Genomic DNA, 19,396 nt, shown 5'->3' on the forward strand with positions numbered 1-19,396 from the left:
GGCTGAATGTGCTCGCTTTATCCTCTGACATGAAAGCTGGCTCGGAGCCCGCCTGCCTGGTTGTCTGTTTCCTGGACGGGGCCGCCTATGGTGCTGGTTTACAGTTGTTTTTTTTGTATCGCTGCTTCTTTTTCTATGTCTGCTTCTGTCTCTTTGAACCCAAGTCGGCCTCGGCAGATGGCCGCTCACGCTTCTTCCTTTTTAAAGGGAGTTTTTCCTCTCCACTGTCGCTAGAAGCATGCTTGGTGTGAGGGATTGCTGAAGAGTCAATGAGTTGATGCAATCAATTGGTTTTCCTTAGATCAGAGGTCTTGAACAGAGGGTCCGCGACCCCTAGGGGGTCCACGGAGGTACTGATGTGGGGGTCAGGAAAGTTTTGGTTGATTAGACTTTTTTTTAATATATATTCCCCTTGCAAATTTTTTCCACTAATTGAAATGTCTTTAAATTCGCATTAACATGAATTCAACACACTGTAGTAAACAGATAAATGGAGGCAGAAGATGTCTTTCGGTCATCAATGCTCACATTCAGCGACACACAGGAGCTCTTTCAAGTTGGGCACCGTTTCATTCACAACACCTGTCCCATCAACCAGGAATCAGAATCAGAAATATTTTAATAATCCCAGGGTGAAATTAATTAAATTTTTTTTTAACATTACTTCATCTGTAATAAAATGACTATAGGACCAGTTTGATATAAGACAATTTGATACAATATATGTAATTAGGGGGTCCCCGCTCCATCTCGCCATCAGTTTGGGGGTCCTTGGCCTGGAAAATGTTGGAGACCCCTGCTTTAGATAGAAAAGTTTTAATCAATTTGACTGTATGATCTGGTTGAAATTTAAAGTGCCTTGAGATGATATATGTTGTGAGTTGGCGCTATATAAATAAACTTCATTGAAGTGAATAAAGAAAATTTTATTTTTTTTCTTTCTCCTTTTAAAATCATACATGTTCCATTCTGCACAATACTGATATGTGATTTTCCTTGTTGATTTTATGCAATGATATTGAATAATACCCCTTAAACAAAAAATAAATAAACGAACAAATGACTGCATATTGGATACGTCAATCAAGCCCTCTTCAACCAATCAGAGCGCTGGAGGCGGGTTTTAGTAACACGAGGTTAGACAGATTCGGATCCGCGCGGCGTGGAAGATGTGGAGCTAAAACCGTGTTTCCAACAGTATTAGAATCTGAATCCCAAAGAAAGGCGAAAGCTACATGTAGAAAACCATCATGTCGGGAAAAGGTTTGTAATTTACCAGCAAAAAGGAAGAAGAAGAAGAAGAAGAAGAAGAAGAAGAAGTAGAAGAAGAGGAAAAGGAGGAAATATCTGGAAAATATTCCAATGATGAAATGAGATGACAGGAGGGATAAAGGTTTGCTTTTTATTTTACTTTACAATGTTTCTCTTTAATTAAGCAGTGAGTAGTTTGTAAAACACAGATACATACTGAATGACGCCACCTGTCCCATATGCAAAGCAGGTAAACCAAACTTCATAGGGAAATTAACTATTTTAAACTTCCTGCTGTTTGAGCAGGGCCCTTTTAAAGCTTCACAAACACAACAATAAACAAACAGACTCAGCAAGGGTTTATTTAACAACCGGCGTGTTTTCTTAACAGCGAAAGTCTTAGGTTTTTAGGATGATGTCTGCTTTCCAGGCTTTCATTGCCATAGAGATCAGGGGCAACTCCATTAAAATAAAAAAAAATACTTTAATCCCAAATAGGAATTAAATTTTGTAGTAACTCATAACTTCAGGATGACCATATTTCTTTCACCATATGTTAAGTTTGACGTCAAAGTTTTCATTTTTCTTTCCCACAGTGAGATTTATTAGATTTGTCTCATGTTCTGCTTGGCTTACCTGCTGAAGATAACTTTAAATGACATTAAATCTAAACTCTCCCAGGCTGAGCTATAGAGATGGAGGAGGCCACAGAGGACAGCCTGTGGGAGAAATGGAGGAATGGCTGTGGATTAAGCTGGGACAAGCTGAAGGATGTCTTCTCATGGTGAGCAAAGAGAAGTGCTTCCTCGGGTCATTCATCTCTGCTTCCATCAGACTTTACAATGAGGAAATATAACTGCAAGAACTGGTGCAACAACTAATATGCAATCAATATTTAACACCCTGTGCAATAACTATATACACACACACACACACATATATATATATATATATATATATATATATATATATATATATATATATATATATACCCATTTAATACCCTGTGCAATAACCCGTTTTATATTTAATAACCAGTGCAATAACTATATATAATAATTCTAGTGATGGTAGGATGAAGCCTAATGAGGCATTGAACCGTTTGGCCAAATTGCTTCAACGATCCCCACAGTTCATGAGGCTTCATGTGAACATGTCGCCACCTACTGTGATCTGTGATTTTTTTTTTTTTGCAATTTTTTTTCTTTTTTTCCCCTTTTATGTTCCCTTGAAATTGTTAATGGTTGGTGTGTATAATAAAATCTTTTGTAAGTTGTTTTAAGTGTAAAATTTCTTAGAACAATCATTTAAGGTGCACAGATTTTTCTGCCATTTTAGTGAAATAAACTCAAGCAGACAGTGAAAGTGTTTGTGCAAATTGGGCAATGATGAGCAAAATGAAAGGTCATTTTTATTCAAACGTGATAGTTTTTCCACGTTTTTTGGTTTTAATCAGGTTGGAAGTTGTGTTCAACCAATTTTTTGGCTAAACCGACCTAATTTAACCAATCTATATTTTTACTCGGGCAAAACAATGCAAATTAGTCTCATCAGCCAAAATAATTAAGTTTAATCGCAACTTTCAAAAGACAAAGACAGGTCTTGAACCACCAACCTCTAGAGTGAGAGCCTGTCTCTTACAGATGACGCCTCCTTAACAGTGACGTGTTAACACTGGTTTTGTCTGGTGGCTTGCTTAAATTTTGATCATTACATTGTTTATTTAAACCAAATTTGCTTTAAGCAACTAGATTGGTTGGAAAAACAACCAATCTATTCTTAGAATCTATCCAAACTATACAGCTGACAGCAGCTCTCCTGCAAACTCCCACATCTTGACTGAACACTGAGACTGTTCAGATGCCTGTCAAAATTCTTGCGCTTCCCGAACCACTTCCCAAAGCAGTGACGTGGTATCACGGTAGCGAGACCTCGGACGTCATCAATTTTGGCCCCTCCTCTAAATGAATCACGCCTCGACACGTGCTACAGGGAAACACCCCCTCCATTACTCGACGCACACCTCGAAGCCTTAGCTCATCTCATAGCATCACTAATTAACTCCCATCTTTATAAATACCAGTTTTATACCCTGTGCAATAACCTGTTTCTTATTTTATATTTAATACCCTGTGCAATAACTTTTTTTGTATTTTATATTTATTATCCATTTCAATAACTATACATATATATACCCATCTATATGAATACTCATTTAATACCCTTAGCAATAACCTGTTTTATATTTTATATTTAATACTTAGTGCAATAACACTGGATATATATATATATATATATATATATATATATATTTCCCATCCTTATAAATACCCATTTAATAGCCTGTACAATAACGTGTATTTCATATTTAATACCCTGTGCAACAACTCTATATATATATATATATATATATATATCAATTTAATACCCTGTGGCACCTTCTTTTTGACTATTGAGCTGATGTAGCAAGTACATTTCTCCACTGTGAGATTAATGAAGTCAATCAATCAATTATACTGAGTGTTTAGTTCTTGTGAAGGATCTCCAAATAGGCCAAGAGCAGCTTGTCGTGCTCCTAGTGCAGAACCTGAGAGTCTAATTGTGATGGTGTGTTCTTGTTAAAACATGTTATACCTGAAAGAGATGGTGAAAGGCTGTGTTTTTCTTATTTATTTTTGATAAACCGAACAAAAACTGTCTTTTCTTAATTTTGCGGCCATTCATTTCACACAAATGTATATAATTTATTCCCTTAGCTTCATGACAGGCCTGCTGCACTAGCCTTCCTGTTATCCTGTTATTTAGTCTGTTGGTAAAACAAAAAGCAGTTGGTAAATCTGTGCAGACAATGAAAATGTCTTTTGATTAAATGCTGTGGTCTTATTTTGTCTAATACTACTTTTTTTTAGATAAGGATATGAATAGAAATATTGATGTTGCCTTAAGTTTATATTCATCAGCAGGTTTTTCAGATTCTAAACCCGTTTTTTAAATCTTCTAAACGATTCCGTTTTAAATGAGTAAAAATCAGTGTGTACCTTTTATGAACAGTGTTCACAACTACAGGAAGCAGGAGAGAAGAAAACCTCCATGAATCAGAGCTGCTGTTTAACTTGTGTTCCTTCGTCTCCAGGCAGCTGCTGAAGACCATCGCCATGGGTCAGGTTCTGTCTCTGCTGATCTGTGGCACGGCGGGCAGCAGTCAGTACCTGGCTCACGCTGGGGTGGAGACGCCAATGCTGCAGAGCTTCCTCAACTACGCCCTGCTGCTGCTCACTTACACCCTAGCCCTGTGTTTTCAGAAAGGTCAGACTGTACACCTGCTCACCCAGTGGCGGCTGGCCAACAGAGGGCGCTAGAGCGCCACACCACCCACCCTATGACCCTCATTAAGACACAAAGAAATGATTATAATTACATTTTAAATTAAAATTGAAAGTATTTAGCAATATATTGATCTATATTTTTTAGATGTGCAAGATGAAAATATAACCTTTAAGGGAAAGTAAAGCGTCATTTAATTTTTCGTAGGATTTGTGACGTGTTTCTGCCCTAGGACGCAAGAATGTATACCCCTTGACTCTCGCTAAAAGTTATACATTCACAGTAGCTCCTCTGTAATACAAACGTATAGGACAGCTCGGGGCGCAGCTACGCAGTGACCTGAGGTAACAGGAAGTGTATCTGCTCACCACCTCCCGCCAAAGCGCAGATGTTTTGCTGTTGATTAACAGGTCGAGTTGCAGGAGTTTTAGACGCATTGTAGAGCGAGGGAGAGAGAAATGGTGCAAGGAAAAGTAAATTCCCTAAAAGCAACACCTTTTGAGCAGAGAACTTGGCATAAGAAGCTCGAGGTGAAGCCTCTTGGCCCTGATAAGCTGAATATCAATATTAATCAGCAGTCCAAACACAGAGGGAAACTACGGTCCTTTTCCAGGACGTGCTTTAGCAAGAAGGCTTGGGTAACTGCATGCAGCTAGGCTAATGCTTTATTCTGCTTACCCTGCGTCTCTTTTCAAACGTCAGGATCTGACCCAGCATGGATAACAACAGATAGGACTGATTTAAAGCACTTTTTAGAAAAGGCAATGAAGAATTAACAATCTGGGATTCACATGGAAAATAATAGTGAGGGGGAGAAGAAACCTCATGACGATTCCCACAGTTCATAAAGCTTCATATGAACATGTCGCCACCTACTGGTGGAGCAATATTATCTGTGATTTCTTTGCAATTGTTTTTCTTGTTTTTTTTTGTTTTTTTTTCATTTAAGTTCCTTTGAAATTGAAATTTTTTGAGTGTAAAATGTCCTAGAAGAGAACAGTCATTTAATCTACATTGTGTTTCTTCCATTTAAGTGAAATAAGCTCAAACAGACAGTGAAAGTGCTTGTGCAAATTGGGCAATGATGAGCAAAGTGAAACGTGTTAGTAATTTTATTCAAACATGATAGCTTTCTACAGTTTTTGGTTTTTATCGGGTTGGAAAGTATCTGTTCAACCAGTCTAATTTGGCAGTGTTATTACCCTATATAATACCTATATCTATATTTTTACTAGGGCAAACCAATGCAAATTAGTCAAAATACTTGTCTAAAGTGGGTCTGGAACCAACAATCTAAGGAGTGGAAAGCAATACTAGTTCAGACTACTGTTACAACTGTGACTCAGATTTTGAGCATTACATTGTTTATTCTAACCAAAATAGTTTTAACAAACTAGATTGGTTGTTTTTTCAACCAATCTATTCTTATAATCTCTCCAAACTCTGACAATTGACAACAAATTCCCACATCTTGCTGGAACAGTGAGGCTGTTTAAATGGCTGTCAAGATTCTTGCGCGGTCTGAACCACTTCCTGAAGCGGTCGCGTGATATCATGGTAGAGAGGCTTCGGAAGTAATCAATTTTGGCCCCTCCCCTAAATGAATCCCGCCTCGGCACGCATCAGGGAAACGCCCCCTCCATTAGTCGACACACTCCTCAAAGCCTCGGCTCATATTAACGTCACTAGAAAATAATATAATATAGTGTACTTTTTTGGGATGTTTGTAAATGTGCGTAGTTGCTCTTAAATAAACACATTCTCAGAAAATAAATAGTTTTACAGATTAAATAAATATAAAGCTGACTTATAGCTTCTCCATTATAAAACTGGTACATTATTTTTTTAGGTTTGTGACACAATATTGGACCATACAAAACAGATTTGCCTTCACAAAGCCTCAGGCCTTTACAAAAAGTAAACCTGTATGTGAAATTTTATTTTTTATAAAGTGTTTTTATAATGTTTTTTGTTGTTGGCATTCATATAAATCTACTGGTGTGATAACTTTCTATATCTTTGGTTGGTTTTTGGTATACATCTAATTTAAATTTATAGCCCCCAGTGGGAAAAAAACTCCACCAGCCGCCATTGGGCTCCCCATGTCTGTCATCTCAGGGAATCTGGATCATTTATTGGGCTTTCATGTCAGTTTTACTCCTCCTTAATGCTTTTAATTTTTTTTATATGTTCATAGTTTAGTGGGAAATAAATAAACAACAAAATCAGGCTTATCTCCTGACCATAGATAACAAACTGTTTGGCTTCTCCAGGTGACACTAACATCCTGAAGATCTTAAGAACCAAATGGTGGAAGTATCTGGTGATGGGTCTGGCTGATGTGGAGGCAAACTACACAGTAGTGAAGGCGTACCAGTTCACTACCCTGACCAGCATACAGGTAAGACAGAAACTTAACGAACCTCTGGAATGATTATAAGTATTGATCATTTGAAAAGACTTAACTGCAGAAAATGGATTTAGAGAAACTGAAATAATTAGAATCTAAATTAAACCAGGAAAACTTGGACATAATAGAAAAAAGGCAACATATAAACATATGAATTGATCTGAAATTCATTGTAAATCTCCTTCTGTTGCTGTTTCAGCTGCTGGACTGTTTTGTGATCCCGGTTCTCATGGTTCTTTCATGGATCTTCCTGAAGACGCGCTACAGGCCTTTGCACTTTGTAGCCGTGACGGTGTGTTTGCTGGGGGTGGGGGCCATGGTGGGAGCCGACATTATAGCCGGGAGGGACACGGAGGGAGGATCCAGTAAGGATGCTTTGCTCTGTTTTTCCACCTCTTTAACAAACATCCAACACTTCTTGAAGTTGTAGTGTACTGCAAAAAATGGAAATCTAAATAAGTCATTTTTGCTCAAATTAAGTGCATTTTTTCTTGAATTGAGGAGGTAGGTGAGACACTTTGCCAATGGAACAAGACAATTTACATTTAAAATAAGAAAAAAACTATTGAATTGTCTTATTTCAAGTGCATATTATCTAATTAAGTAAATACACTTAATTTAAGACATTTTTTTACTTATTTCTAGATGTTTTTTGCAGTGTGAAGATTTGTGTTTAAAAGTCAAATATAAAGATCATTAATATTTGTCATTTGAGATATTTTGTGCTTGATAGCTATATTTGGTTCGGCTTTGTTTCAAATAATGCTGCTAAACCAAAATTAAGATGTTATTTCCAATAAGTCGTCTTCATTAGCTGTATAAACCGACAAGTCGAGTAAGTTTATTTTAAAAGAAGCTCTATGATGACTTATATTTTAAGACATGAACTAGAGCTCACTTTAGTTGCAAGCTAAAGTGAAAGTTTTCAAGCCCACTGTGTAATAATGCACAGAAGAAACTTGTTTTTTTTTAGGAGTTAGTGTCCTTCCTGCAGAGTATGACTGCATCTTTTTGGTAAATTACTGTATCACTTGTAGAGGTATAATCCAGCTAATGAACATAATAATAATAATACCTCAAGCTTGTAGTTGAGCGTCAGTATTTGAACCAAACTCTTACATAAGTTCACTGAAGGTAGATGATGAGTATCAAAAACCTACGGCTCCTGAAGTAGGCTTGGCGATATGAAGAAAATCTAATATCACAATATATTTGGGACATAATCGCAACACATAATATATATCACAATATGTTTAAATTACCTTCAAAAACAATCGAGTGCATAAAATTGCACTGATATACTCATCCAAGCTTTTGGTTTCAAATTAAACACATCTTATTTCCAGCTAAAAGCTTTTCACATTTTGGTGTCAGTATTAGACCTTTAGCAAAATACCAGCAACCAAACAGGATACAAAGCAAAAGCATGCAATACTAAATAAAACGCAAAAAGAAAAAGGGCTCTTTTGTGCATAATTTAACAATAAATGCAGATTGAAAAAAGAAATTGACCTTAAAATCACAAAAACAAAAGTGGAAACACCGTCCAAAAATTAGAGCATTATTAAAGCACCTCTAAAGTGTTAGCATAGATGTTTACCTGGGAATTTTAAAGAAGCATAAAAAGTTGTAAAATTGCGAACATTACCAAGTTTAGAATACGCCTGCAAAACCTCTGAACAAGATCACATGACAGGCATCTAAAAACATTTAAATAACGTAATAAATAGCGTCTGTGACTTACCTCCATCCCTTCCTTTTTCTCTGATATTTTTCAAACAACGAGGCCAACGCAATCGGTTTCACGGATGATTTATATAAAGTTTTAATTGGTGTACAGGGAGACGCTGACATACGGAGTTTACAACTTTCTTCATTTTGCAGCAAATTTCTTTTTAGGTGTTGGAATAAATTTGTACTGCTACCTTTTGCAGCAATGGTTTTGCTGCACATCTTACAATTTTACACCTTTTGTTTGACGTCCTTGGGGTGAAATTAGGGATGCACGATATAATCAGCCCCCTATCGGTATCGGCCTGTATCGGCCTTAAAACTGAATATCGGACATCGGCCACCCCACCGATATTTAACCAGATATTTGATCAGCTTCTGAGTTTCTAAAGTCTAAAAAAAAAAAAAATACTACTTCTTCTTCTTCCTCAAAAACTTCTTTTTTACAGACTTAAAAACTTCTAAAGATGCGGGAAAAAATATTGATACATTAAAATATCACAATATTTTCATATGCTGATATATTGCCATTTAAAAACACCATATCAATCTCTTTTACTAATGAAATATTGCTAAATGTCATCGTTATGCTACGAAATCCCCCGAAAATTCACAAAATTTTGCCATATTTTTATATGTTGATATATTGACGCGGTATCGATCTATTTTACTAACAAAATCTCACAAGAATTTGCAAAATATCACGAGAGTTTGTAACAGAACGATGAAATTTCACGAGATTTTGAAAGTAAAATAGATCAATACCGCTTTTTAAAAAATCAATTTGATATCAGCATATGAAAATATATTTGAATATATAATTTTTCAAAGTGTCAGAAATGGATAACAAAACTGCTATTTTCGATGACTACTTATTTTTGTCCAGCTTTAACATCAGTATTGATATCGGTTATCGGCTACATGAGTTTTAAAATATCGGCATATCGGATATCGGCCAAAATCCAAATATCGTGCATCCCTAGGTGAAATCCAAACCACTGCCATATATTGTTTAGCTGAAACACCTGCTGTCACCATATTTCGTTTGCAGGTTGCTGTAGTGTAAGTGCGCAAAAAATAATCACGTTTGAAGGAGGGGATTATGACGCATTCAAAGTCAGTAAGAAAAATGAAACTCTTAATGAAATAGATGCAGACGGCTTGATGTCATGTGCATTTGTACTTGATGGTTTTGATAGTCATTTCAACTATCATGTGTGGGGAAATTCAAGATACATCGGGTATATTCGATATATCGCCCACCCCTACCCTGAAGGAGGGTTATGTTTAGCCCCGCCCTTGATGCTAAAACAGTGCCAGCTTGTAGTGACATAGGAACTATGCAGTGACACTGAAATCATCTCTTTGGATAAAAGAAAACATCGCTGCATCATAAAATGAGAGTATTAGCCATAATTTTTCCCCTTTTTCATTAGCAGTGTTTGATTTTTCAGCGTTTATTTTTTCAGTGTTTTATTTTACAAAGCCTAATCTCCTCGTCACTTCAGTCAGTGGTTGAACTCCATATCCATCTGGTTTAATTCTCTCTCTTGCTGCAATACACCTACTCAACACAAAGCCAGAATAATGTACATCGAAATATCTTCCACTGTCCCTCATTCCACATAGTTTTCTCCATTCTTTCATTATTCTTATACAGCTTGCATTTGTTTATTCGATAGGACATATCAGACTCTATTCTTCTACTTTTACATTTAATCACTAAAGCAAATTCCTCATATGTGTAAAATACTGCATGCTTTTTTTGACTCAGATTCTGATCTGCAGTTTTCCTCACTCTAAAGCTAAATCTAACCATATGAACCATGCAAGGTGATTTAAAAGGCTGTAACTGAATAAAGCTGCAGTCAAGCATCGTATTCCTCATATCATATGTATACAGAGAACCCTAAAATTATAAAGAAGAACCATTTTTGAATTATGTTCTTGATATATTGCTCTCCATGGACAACATCAGAAAGGAAATAATAAAACCTAATGCCAGACAAAAGAATATCCTTAACTGATATTATAATACTCACACTTCCCTGGCCTGGTCTGGCTGTTGACTCCCTGCCTGTACTAGCTGTGCATAAACTGAACTGTGTCCTTTTTAATGCTGGAGAGAAGTGTTTAGAGAGAGGGACAACATTTTACTATTACTATAGAGGATCTTTGTGACTAAAGACTCAAATGCATCTCTTAAACATCAGCATCTCTTCAAGTCACAACATTACAATAAGTTCCAAAAGTGTCTATTTGGTTCATAAAGGACAAAAAATATAAAATAAAATTTCTGAGAATTGGATTTCTCTTATACCTTCCTCTTTCCTGCCAAGTTAAAGGTGACTTACTGAATGAATTCTTGTTAGGATTGTTTTTCCATCCATGAGTTTTTCTCTCTGTGTTCAGCCAGTGACGTGGTGCTGGGGGACGGTTTGGTCCTGCTCAGCTCGGTCCTGTATGCCATATCAAACCTGTGCCAGGAGCACACGGTGAAGAACCTGAGCAGAGTTGAGTTCCTGGGAATGATGGGGCTGTTCGGCACTCTGATCAGCGGCCTGCAGCTGTAAGTCGCTCATAAGAGCTCCAGTTTTGAGGTTTCGATGCCACCATGCTGCAGCCACAAACCTCCACAGCTGTAATATCGATGCCTGTCTCTTTGTGTGATTGCAGAGCTGCTCTGGAAATCAATGCAGTTAAAGGAATACAATTGAACCTTTACATCAGTAAGTCTGCAGCTAATTAAGCACCATTTAATGATTCTTCTCTTCCTGGTTGCTAATGAACATCCATTCAATTTGCTCCTGCAGTCACGCTGTTTGGCATCTATACTTTGTGTATGTATGCGCTGTACAGCTTCATGCCTGTGGTGGTGAAGCTGACGAGTGCGACTGCGGTCAACCTGTCCCTGCTCACTGCGGACCTCTTCAGCCTCTTTTGTGGCCTTTTTCTCTTCAACTATAAGGTTAGATCCACTCACCTTTATAACCTTATCTGTTTTTTGCTCATATCACCTTTATAGCAACAGAGCTGGACAGTACTGACGGTTGGTTTGATGGTTTTCTGGCCGGGGATTGGCGGCCTAGTTGTTAGGACGTAGAGCTTGGAACCCTAAGGTTGTGAGTTCGATCCCACTCCCACAGAATGCCACTCTGGGTCCCTGATAAACTGGTAACCCCCACACTCATTTCTCTGTAGTTGTGTCAGTATAATGAAAATAAAAAAATTAAGAAAATATTTGAACTTTTTTTTTTTTTTTTTTATACAGCTGGAGAGATTTAGATGTAAACATTTATCAGACCTCTCGGATAAACTCAGGTCCCAAATTCAAAGGTTAATTATCAGCTTGTTCAGGTCTTTAAACCACTTTTCTTTGATTTTATTATATTTATGTCCTTGAGTAAAAGATTCCCTGCATGTTCTGTCAGGTTATGTTAGGTTCAAAAATGTAGGTTTGTAAAAGAAGGACTGAGTTCACACAGAAAGGGATTCTCAACAGTTTCTGCAGAAGGGAAAAGAGCCAAACCCAACTTTCCAAGACTCTCTCCCTCTGACCTCCTCTGCAGAGCATTTTTATTAACAGAACATAACACTTGGTTACAAAACAGAGTATTGTTCTGAAAGGACAATTGATCAGGTCATAAGACAGGATGCTCCACTGACTGAATCACAAGACAGAGTGAAGCATCTCATTTCTCCAATGTTTTATATGTACATACATTAATTTTATAATCATCACTGAATAAACCTAACAGGTTACCACCATTAACTTCAGTTCTTATTTTTCTGGGATTTAATTTGACAAAAAAGCACAAATTTAGGCAGAACTGAAATGAACGAAAACAATTTGGTTTCAACCAGAGCAGCAGAGGGTTTCATTGATTTAGTTTTAGTTTGATAAAGATTTGATTTAGGAAAAATTAAGATTATTTTTAGCCAATCCACACCTTCACAGCGCAGAGTGAAATCAGTTTTAGAGATTTTTGCTCTTAGGTGTGTGCTTGGAACAGATAAACTAGCTTACTATGTGAGACGACTAGCTGCAAACATTTAGTTTGATTTATTTCCATTGTTGGTTGGGAAATATGATTATCTTACAACTTGACTTTTGTTCCCTTTTCACCTCCAAGAGGGGATGATTGAAATAGAAGCTAGTTTGGGAAGTAACTTTGTTATTTTCATTTATAAAATTTGAATAAGGAACAAAAAATAGGTTAATCACATTTGGTTGGGGGAAAAATTTGCTAATTTTTTAAATCCTATTTCCCAGGACTAGGTTTAAGTTTAAAATCAAAACAGAAATAAACCCAATGACTGCAGTTTGCAAATATCTTCTGCTCCTTTTAGTCTTTTACCCCTAAATAAAATCGATCCAATCAACCGACTGGCATTCATAAATAGGAGAAATATAAACTACTTTGTCGTCCTCCAAAATGTAAATTTATGAGCTTTTTATTTGTTTCTTCTTCAGTTTTCTGTTCTGTACATCATCTCGTTTGTCATCATTACGGTGGGCTTCATCATGTTCCACGCCATCCCGACGCCCTCTGCTCTACCGGACGTCTCTGAGGCGGCAGACCCTGCGGCTGAGCACGCCTCCGACCGGCTGCTGGCTTCAGACGGAGACGTTCAGGGACCTGAAACAGTGGTGGCCTTCACAGCTCTGTGACTTCATGTTTGTTTCTGAATCCAAGGCCAGTTATCAGAGTCATGTCATTGCAATAAGAAGAGTTCAGTCTCCTACTATTGTTAGATAAGATATGAGATGATTTAATTTGTCTTTAGCTAACTTCTCCAATAAGGACAGATATTTATGTAAATACAAGGACACAGTGTGCACGTTTACAATCAGTTATGAGACATTTTGTAAAATCCTTTAGCTTTTTTTGTCTTCTCAGTCTGAATTCCTTATTATCTACACTGCTGTTCTAACCCACTGAAATATGCCACTAGCAACATGAATATTAGGCTGAAGGTTACAAATATTACTGAAAAGCTCATTTTAGCAACCATTTAATAAAACCTTTTTCTTTTTTTACCTCGCTGATCCCTGCCCTCAAATTGTTCCGTCATGTGGCCGTTTTTCTTGTTTGTACCATAAAAAAAAAACACATTTCAGAACCAGTGAACTGAAACTTTTGCCTTAGTTATTTTGCTTTTTAGTTCCACATTTTGCTGAATAATGGAGATGATCTGTTATGAATTGCTTACATTTTTTTTCCTTTGTTTGTTCTGAACTCCATTCAGACCAGTTAATCAGATTGAAATATCAGCGGTTCTGAACTCTGATCAAAACAGCCTCTGGCTGGTAGAGATTATTTACTGGAATCACTTTGTCAAGCTTTCCTTGTTTTGTTGCAGAGTGGCCTTAAAGGTGCTATTTGTTCAATTATACTTCTATTACAGTTATCATTGTGATTTTTTTTATTATTGCATTGCTTTATAGAATAAGAAAATTGTATTTATATCTTTGTTTGGGGGTTAAAAAAAATGCTTTGTTGCGAAGACGGCTACGTTTTAGACTGCAAAATGCCAAAGAAGAAAATACCCAATGTTTTGAGGTGTTGAAATTTGGCTGTTAAATGTTTTACGCACCCGTGGTGATGGGATTTATTTATATTTTTTTTAGGAATACATTGACATTAAAATGGCTTATATGGATGTCCAATGTTATTTCTGCTGTCGCAAATAACTGGTATTTACTGATATGATCATAAAGCCCCCCCCCTACCAAGGATATCCAGGACCATAAGACAGAAATTAACATTGGTTATTTATATCAGTCCAGTTCTATGAATTGGACCAATAGCGAAATGTGATAAAATGACCAACAATGACAGATAACAAATTTTTTCCATTTAAATTGCTTTATAAGTGGGCACATCTACTAAAAAGAATTGTAAGTCTGAGCAGCACTTTACTTTGTGGTGAGAATTGATAAGAAAAACATAAATGTTTTGTTTTCTTCAGTTTTTTTCTTTTTTTTTTTTTTTTACCATGGATGGAGCCACATTAAAATGTTGAAAAACAGCCAAAATAAATTAGAAAAAGTGTCCTTTTGTTCAATCACTGCATCAGTTTCTTGCATAAAGTTTTCCAAATTGTAGAGTGTATATTTAATACAAAGTAAATATATGGAACTGGATTTAATAAAAAAATTAAAAAAAAAATCCACTAAAAGTTTAACTGTCTTAATAGTTTTCCTTTTTTTTTCTTTTTTGTTGCTGCAGGTTCTATTCTATGGTTTTGTTTTTTTATTTACCAAAGATGCTGTAGATGACTTTATGTTGTCAGAGGAATGTGTTACATTGCAGCCAGATGTTTTATCATTAAACTGACTTCATATATCTGTGTTTGTTTCATTTTTCATATCTTTTAACCAATGGTATTAAATGTGGTGACGTCCAGTGCTGAAGTTAGATATTTCTTTTTCTTTCTGTCCACTTTCAAGCTTTTAAACACACATCCATGCAGTGCAGAACTTGGAAGAACCTTCACCTATTGAGAAAACGTTTGTATGGTCTGTAATGACTTGAATACTAAACACAGCTGCATAAATAGCCAAGTAAATGAGGTAGAGAACATGCAGGGCTGGAGGAAGTTGGTTGTCTGTGTTCTGCAGTGTCAGTGATGCAGCTTTTAGGAGTAGGGCAACTCCATTTAGCATTTATCCAAGGTCTTTTCCTGAGTTATTATCCTGGAAATTCTTAAAATCTGAATTGGATGTTTGTCTTTTAATTAAAAGAAACTAGAGAACCTGAACACGGTCTTTGATAAAACAGCAGCAACAGCCTCCGATTGTCGAAAGTCTTGAATTTATACATTTGTATTCTTGGTGCATTAGTTTACTAATAAATGCAAAGAAAATGGTTCAAATAATTCCTCATTAGATTATTTCTAAATGTAAAACTGGAGTCGTTCAACTTAATGTATAATAAAGGATTTCTAGGTGACAGTCACTGAGAAATATACAGAAATGGTGTAATGTTGGAGCAGGATTAGGATTTTAAAGCTCCAATCGGTTTGACTAGTCCTGCAACAAGTGACTAGTTGGATACAAAAGAATTCCAGAAAAAATATGTCTACTGGGGGTCAACTTATATAGATAATTTTGAAAATTATTTATCTTTTGGGTAAGTCCCAATGACATCATCTCAACACCAATCACTATGCAGGGGACCAAAACTTCTTGCCTGGTCTGTCAGGCCAAAAAATGACCCTAAAGTCTTCCTTTTTCAGTGGCATGGGCCAGTTTTGGGAATTGCAGGCCAAAAATGACCTCAACGACTCCCCATTACTAAGGGTTGGACCTGTCTTTTCGGTTTAATTTGCATGTTTTCTAAGCCATAACAAGGCCTTTGTTTGTGTCACTCTATAAGCTTGGAACTCAACGCTACTCTAGACATTTTTAATTGAAAAAGCTTCCTGGATGGGAAGCAAAACTTCTTCAAACTTGGAAAACAAAGTTCAGTGGTTTACTTTTTAACTTTTTAAAGTATTTTGGAAGCTCACAGGATCACTGAGTCTGGAGCAACACCTCTATAATTTACTTTTTAGGAAGTGTCACAGCTGAAAAATGAAGTAATGAATTATTTTTTATATTAATAAAAGTTTATCCTTTTTGTGTCATGCACAAAAATAGAAATTTTAATAACTAATACAGGAGAACTGTAATGTTAGATATTTTATTAGGAAGACACCTTTTTTTTCCACTCAGAGGTTTTCACAAAAAAATTAAAAAAAAAAAATGGTTCAATAAGTTTATGTTTTTACGACTGGTCTATTACTTATACATAGAGAAGGGTCACTTGCATCATATTTATGTCCCTAGATATTCCATTCAAAAGCTGACACACATATAGATGCTTCTGGAAAGGGCTCCATTTTCTTGAAATTTGTCCAGTTGAGACAAAGAAACGAAATTTCTACAGGCTATAAAACCATCACAAAATATTCTGTTTGCAACTGAAATCCTAAAAAATAAAGGTACAGAACCCAAATCTGTTATGTGGTAAACAAAAGATAGATAATCATCTAAATGTGCATTCATTTTTTTCAAACTATATTTCTCCTATTAAAAATGACAAACCCGCTAATACATATATAATCCTTTTCTCATCATTTCTGTATATTCTGTATAATCTCATCATGTAGCTCCCATATTCATATTTATATTTATACGCAAAGTTTTACAGTCCTTAACTAATACCTTTTGCTTGCACATAAACCTGTAGTAATATGTATATGCTGTATAGCACTTCTGGAGAGATACAAACTATATTTCGTTGCTTTGTACTCGTGACAGTGCAATGACAATAAAGTTGAATTCTATTCTAAAAAGACAATGAGCTGAGGGATGTTAGAATAAAATGCTATAAGGGCTTGCCATACTCCAGTTGGTGGATGTCATCATGGAGGAGCAGCACAGACTGTAGCTGGGCAACACAACGCAGCACCTCCGCAGAATCATCCAGCTGCATCAAATCGTTTTATTTGGAAAGGTAAGAAAAAAATCATATTTCCGCTACAAGGCGTCCGCAGCCGATATTAAATTATTTGCGCCTTTCGGCTTCAACTGCGGATTATTTAGCGTCTGCGCTTTGCTAATCAGACAGGTAGGAATAATCGCTCGGTTTGCGGGATTACTCCTGCATGGAGGAGGATGCAGAACCTCTGAAAGGTTTGCTGATGCCTCCATGTGTTGTTATGCGGTTGCTGGAGAGGTTCTCCCGCACAGTGAACCCCGCAGGGATCAGAGCTCGGTGCTGCAGCGGAGCGGAGCGCGGGTTAACCCGTCAGCACCACGGACAGCTCCGAGGTTTTTTAGCCTGAAAACAGAGAAAAACAGAATGACCAAAAAGGAGAATCTATCCTCTGTCCTCAGGTCATCACTGAAACGAAGCAACACAGGAGACAGCTGAGGGGTCACAGCCGCCAAGATGAAGCATTTCCTCAGGTAAGAATCAAGATGGAGGCAACGCATCAAAACATGACGGAAATAAATGTTCACTCAAAGCATTCCCAGTTCTCCCATCTAAGATCTTCCCAGTTAGTGGTGTGTGTAACTGAGTGCTGAATGGGAGGCTCTTTATAATGAAGCACATGTTAACCAAGAGGCCTCCAGAGTCTTTTCTATTAAAAGCTCAGCATGTTCCTCATTTTGCTGTAAAACACAGAGCTTTGATGCTCAGACAGACTGTACTCATTCAGCCGTGCCAGCAAAAATAAATGTTATTTATTTAAAAATGAAGGTTGAAATAAAGATGGAAAAATAGCCCAATTAAAAAGTATATTTATTTTACATTCATTAATGCAGTCTGAAGTGATATCAGCATTTGACATCACATTATCAGCCATACATAGAAATAAAATGTACTTCATTCATTACATTACAGTAATTTCCAAGTTTTTCCAAAATGTTCATCCCTCATCTCAGAAAGTGAAATATATATAATTATAGAATCATTAAGGATAATATGAAATATTTCACATTAAATATTTAAATATTTTTTTCTAATTCTGACAATTATAGATAGTGAAAACCTCAAATTTAGTGTCTCATAAAATTCCTACAAAGTGTCTCTTTATCTATAAATGGCTCCAATTAGGGCTGCAACTAACTATTCGTTTGCAAATCGATTAATCTGTTAATTATTTTTTAATTAATTTAGTTAATAATCAGATAGCCAAAGGTTCCTTAAAGAACCCCTTTTACAAAATCAAACCAGGTAAAACTTTTCCACTTGATGAGTTTTGGATATAGCATATAGACACACAAAAAAGATCTTTTATCTTAAATGCAAAATGTTAATTTTTTATTTTATTTACAATTTTAGTTTAATTACTGCTCTAAGTGGGTCGCTCTGTCAGAGAAAGGCATGTTTAAGGGTCTCTATACTCCATTTAATGATTAATCAATTACTAAATGAGTTGACAATTATTTAAATAATCGATTAATCATGATTAATCCGATTAATTGTTTCAGCCCTAGTCTCAGTCTGTGTCAGGCTACACAATTGCGGAGAAGACTGGTTCATGAACACATGTCCAGAAATAATAATAAAATAACTGTTGTTGAAGAAGTCTAGTCAAAAAGTTAAGCTCATAACCTTTTTCAATTAAGATCAGATCATCTGCTTATGTAAGAGTTAAAATACAACCATAAGCCATGTATTCTGTCCTCATCAAGCATGTGGCTATAGTGGAAAGAAAATAATTTAATTTTGATTGGAAGGAAGGAACCTCCAGAGAAACCAGATTGAGCCTCAACAGGATCCCAGCTAACCGGTCAGGGGTCTTTTGCTAGAGCGGAGGCTCATCACCGATTGCCATAATAAGTGGTGTCCAAATAGTATTGACCGTGTAGGCAAAGGAGTCTGTATCTTTTCTATTATAACTCCTTTAGCATTGGGATGTTCCTATCTGGCTCTAAGAACCTATTAGGTATGATAAGAGGCATAAGCACAGACCACCTTATGGAAATGTAGAAAAATAATTAACACATAGTTTCTTCACATGTTAAGTCATTGGGTAAGTCCCAATGACATCATCTCAACACCAATCACTATGCAGGGGACCAAAACTTCTTGCGTGGTCTGTCAGGCCAAAAAATGACCCTAAAGTCTTCCTTTTCAGTGGCATGGGACAGTTTTGGGAATTGCAGGCCCAAAATGACCT

General features: G+C 36.5%; 2 protein-coding genes across 2 annotated transcripts in view; both read left to right on the forward strand.

Annotated features, from left to right (window-relative positions):
• Window positions 1-1,152: 1,152 nt before the first annotated feature.
• LOC107099474 (solute carrier family 35 member F2-like) lies at window positions 1,153-15,052 on the forward strand. Its single transcript, XM_015397613.1, has 9 exons — window positions 1,153-1,393; window positions 1,933-2,035; window positions 4,385-4,557; window positions 6,849-6,976; window positions 7,185-7,350; window positions 11,129-11,285; window positions 11,393-11,445; window positions 11,530-11,684; window positions 13,191-15,052. Exons 2-9 carry the CDS (start codon window positions 1,947-1,949, stop codon window positions 13,386-13,388), a joined length of 1,119 nt encoding a protein of 372 aa, XP_015253099.1. The 5' UTR covers window positions 1,153-1,393; window positions 1,933-1,946; the 3' UTR covers window positions 13,389-15,052.
• A 2,319-nt stretch (window positions 15,053-17,371) lies between these two features.
• Window positions 17,372-19,396, forward strand: part of elmod1 (ELMO/CED-12 domain containing 1) — a 12,098-nt gene continuing 10,073 nt past the window's right edge. Inside the window, exons 1-2 of the mRNA XM_015397614.1 lie at window positions 17,372-17,505; window positions 17,665-17,675. Coding sequence (XP_015253100.1) covers window positions 17,372-17,505; window positions 17,665-17,675 — 145 coding nt within the window. The remainder of the gene's footprint in view (window positions 17,506-17,664; window positions 17,676-19,396) is intronic.

The sequence above is a fragment of the Cyprinodon variegatus genome, unplaced genomic scaffold, assembly GCF_000732505.1.
Source record: "Cyprinodon variegatus isolate N-32 unplaced genomic scaffold, C_variegatus-1.0 Scaffold874, whole genome shotgun sequence".
Taxonomy (NCBI): domain Eukaryota; kingdom Metazoa; phylum Chordata; class Actinopteri; order Cyprinodontiformes; family Cyprinodontidae; genus Cyprinodon; species Cyprinodon variegatus.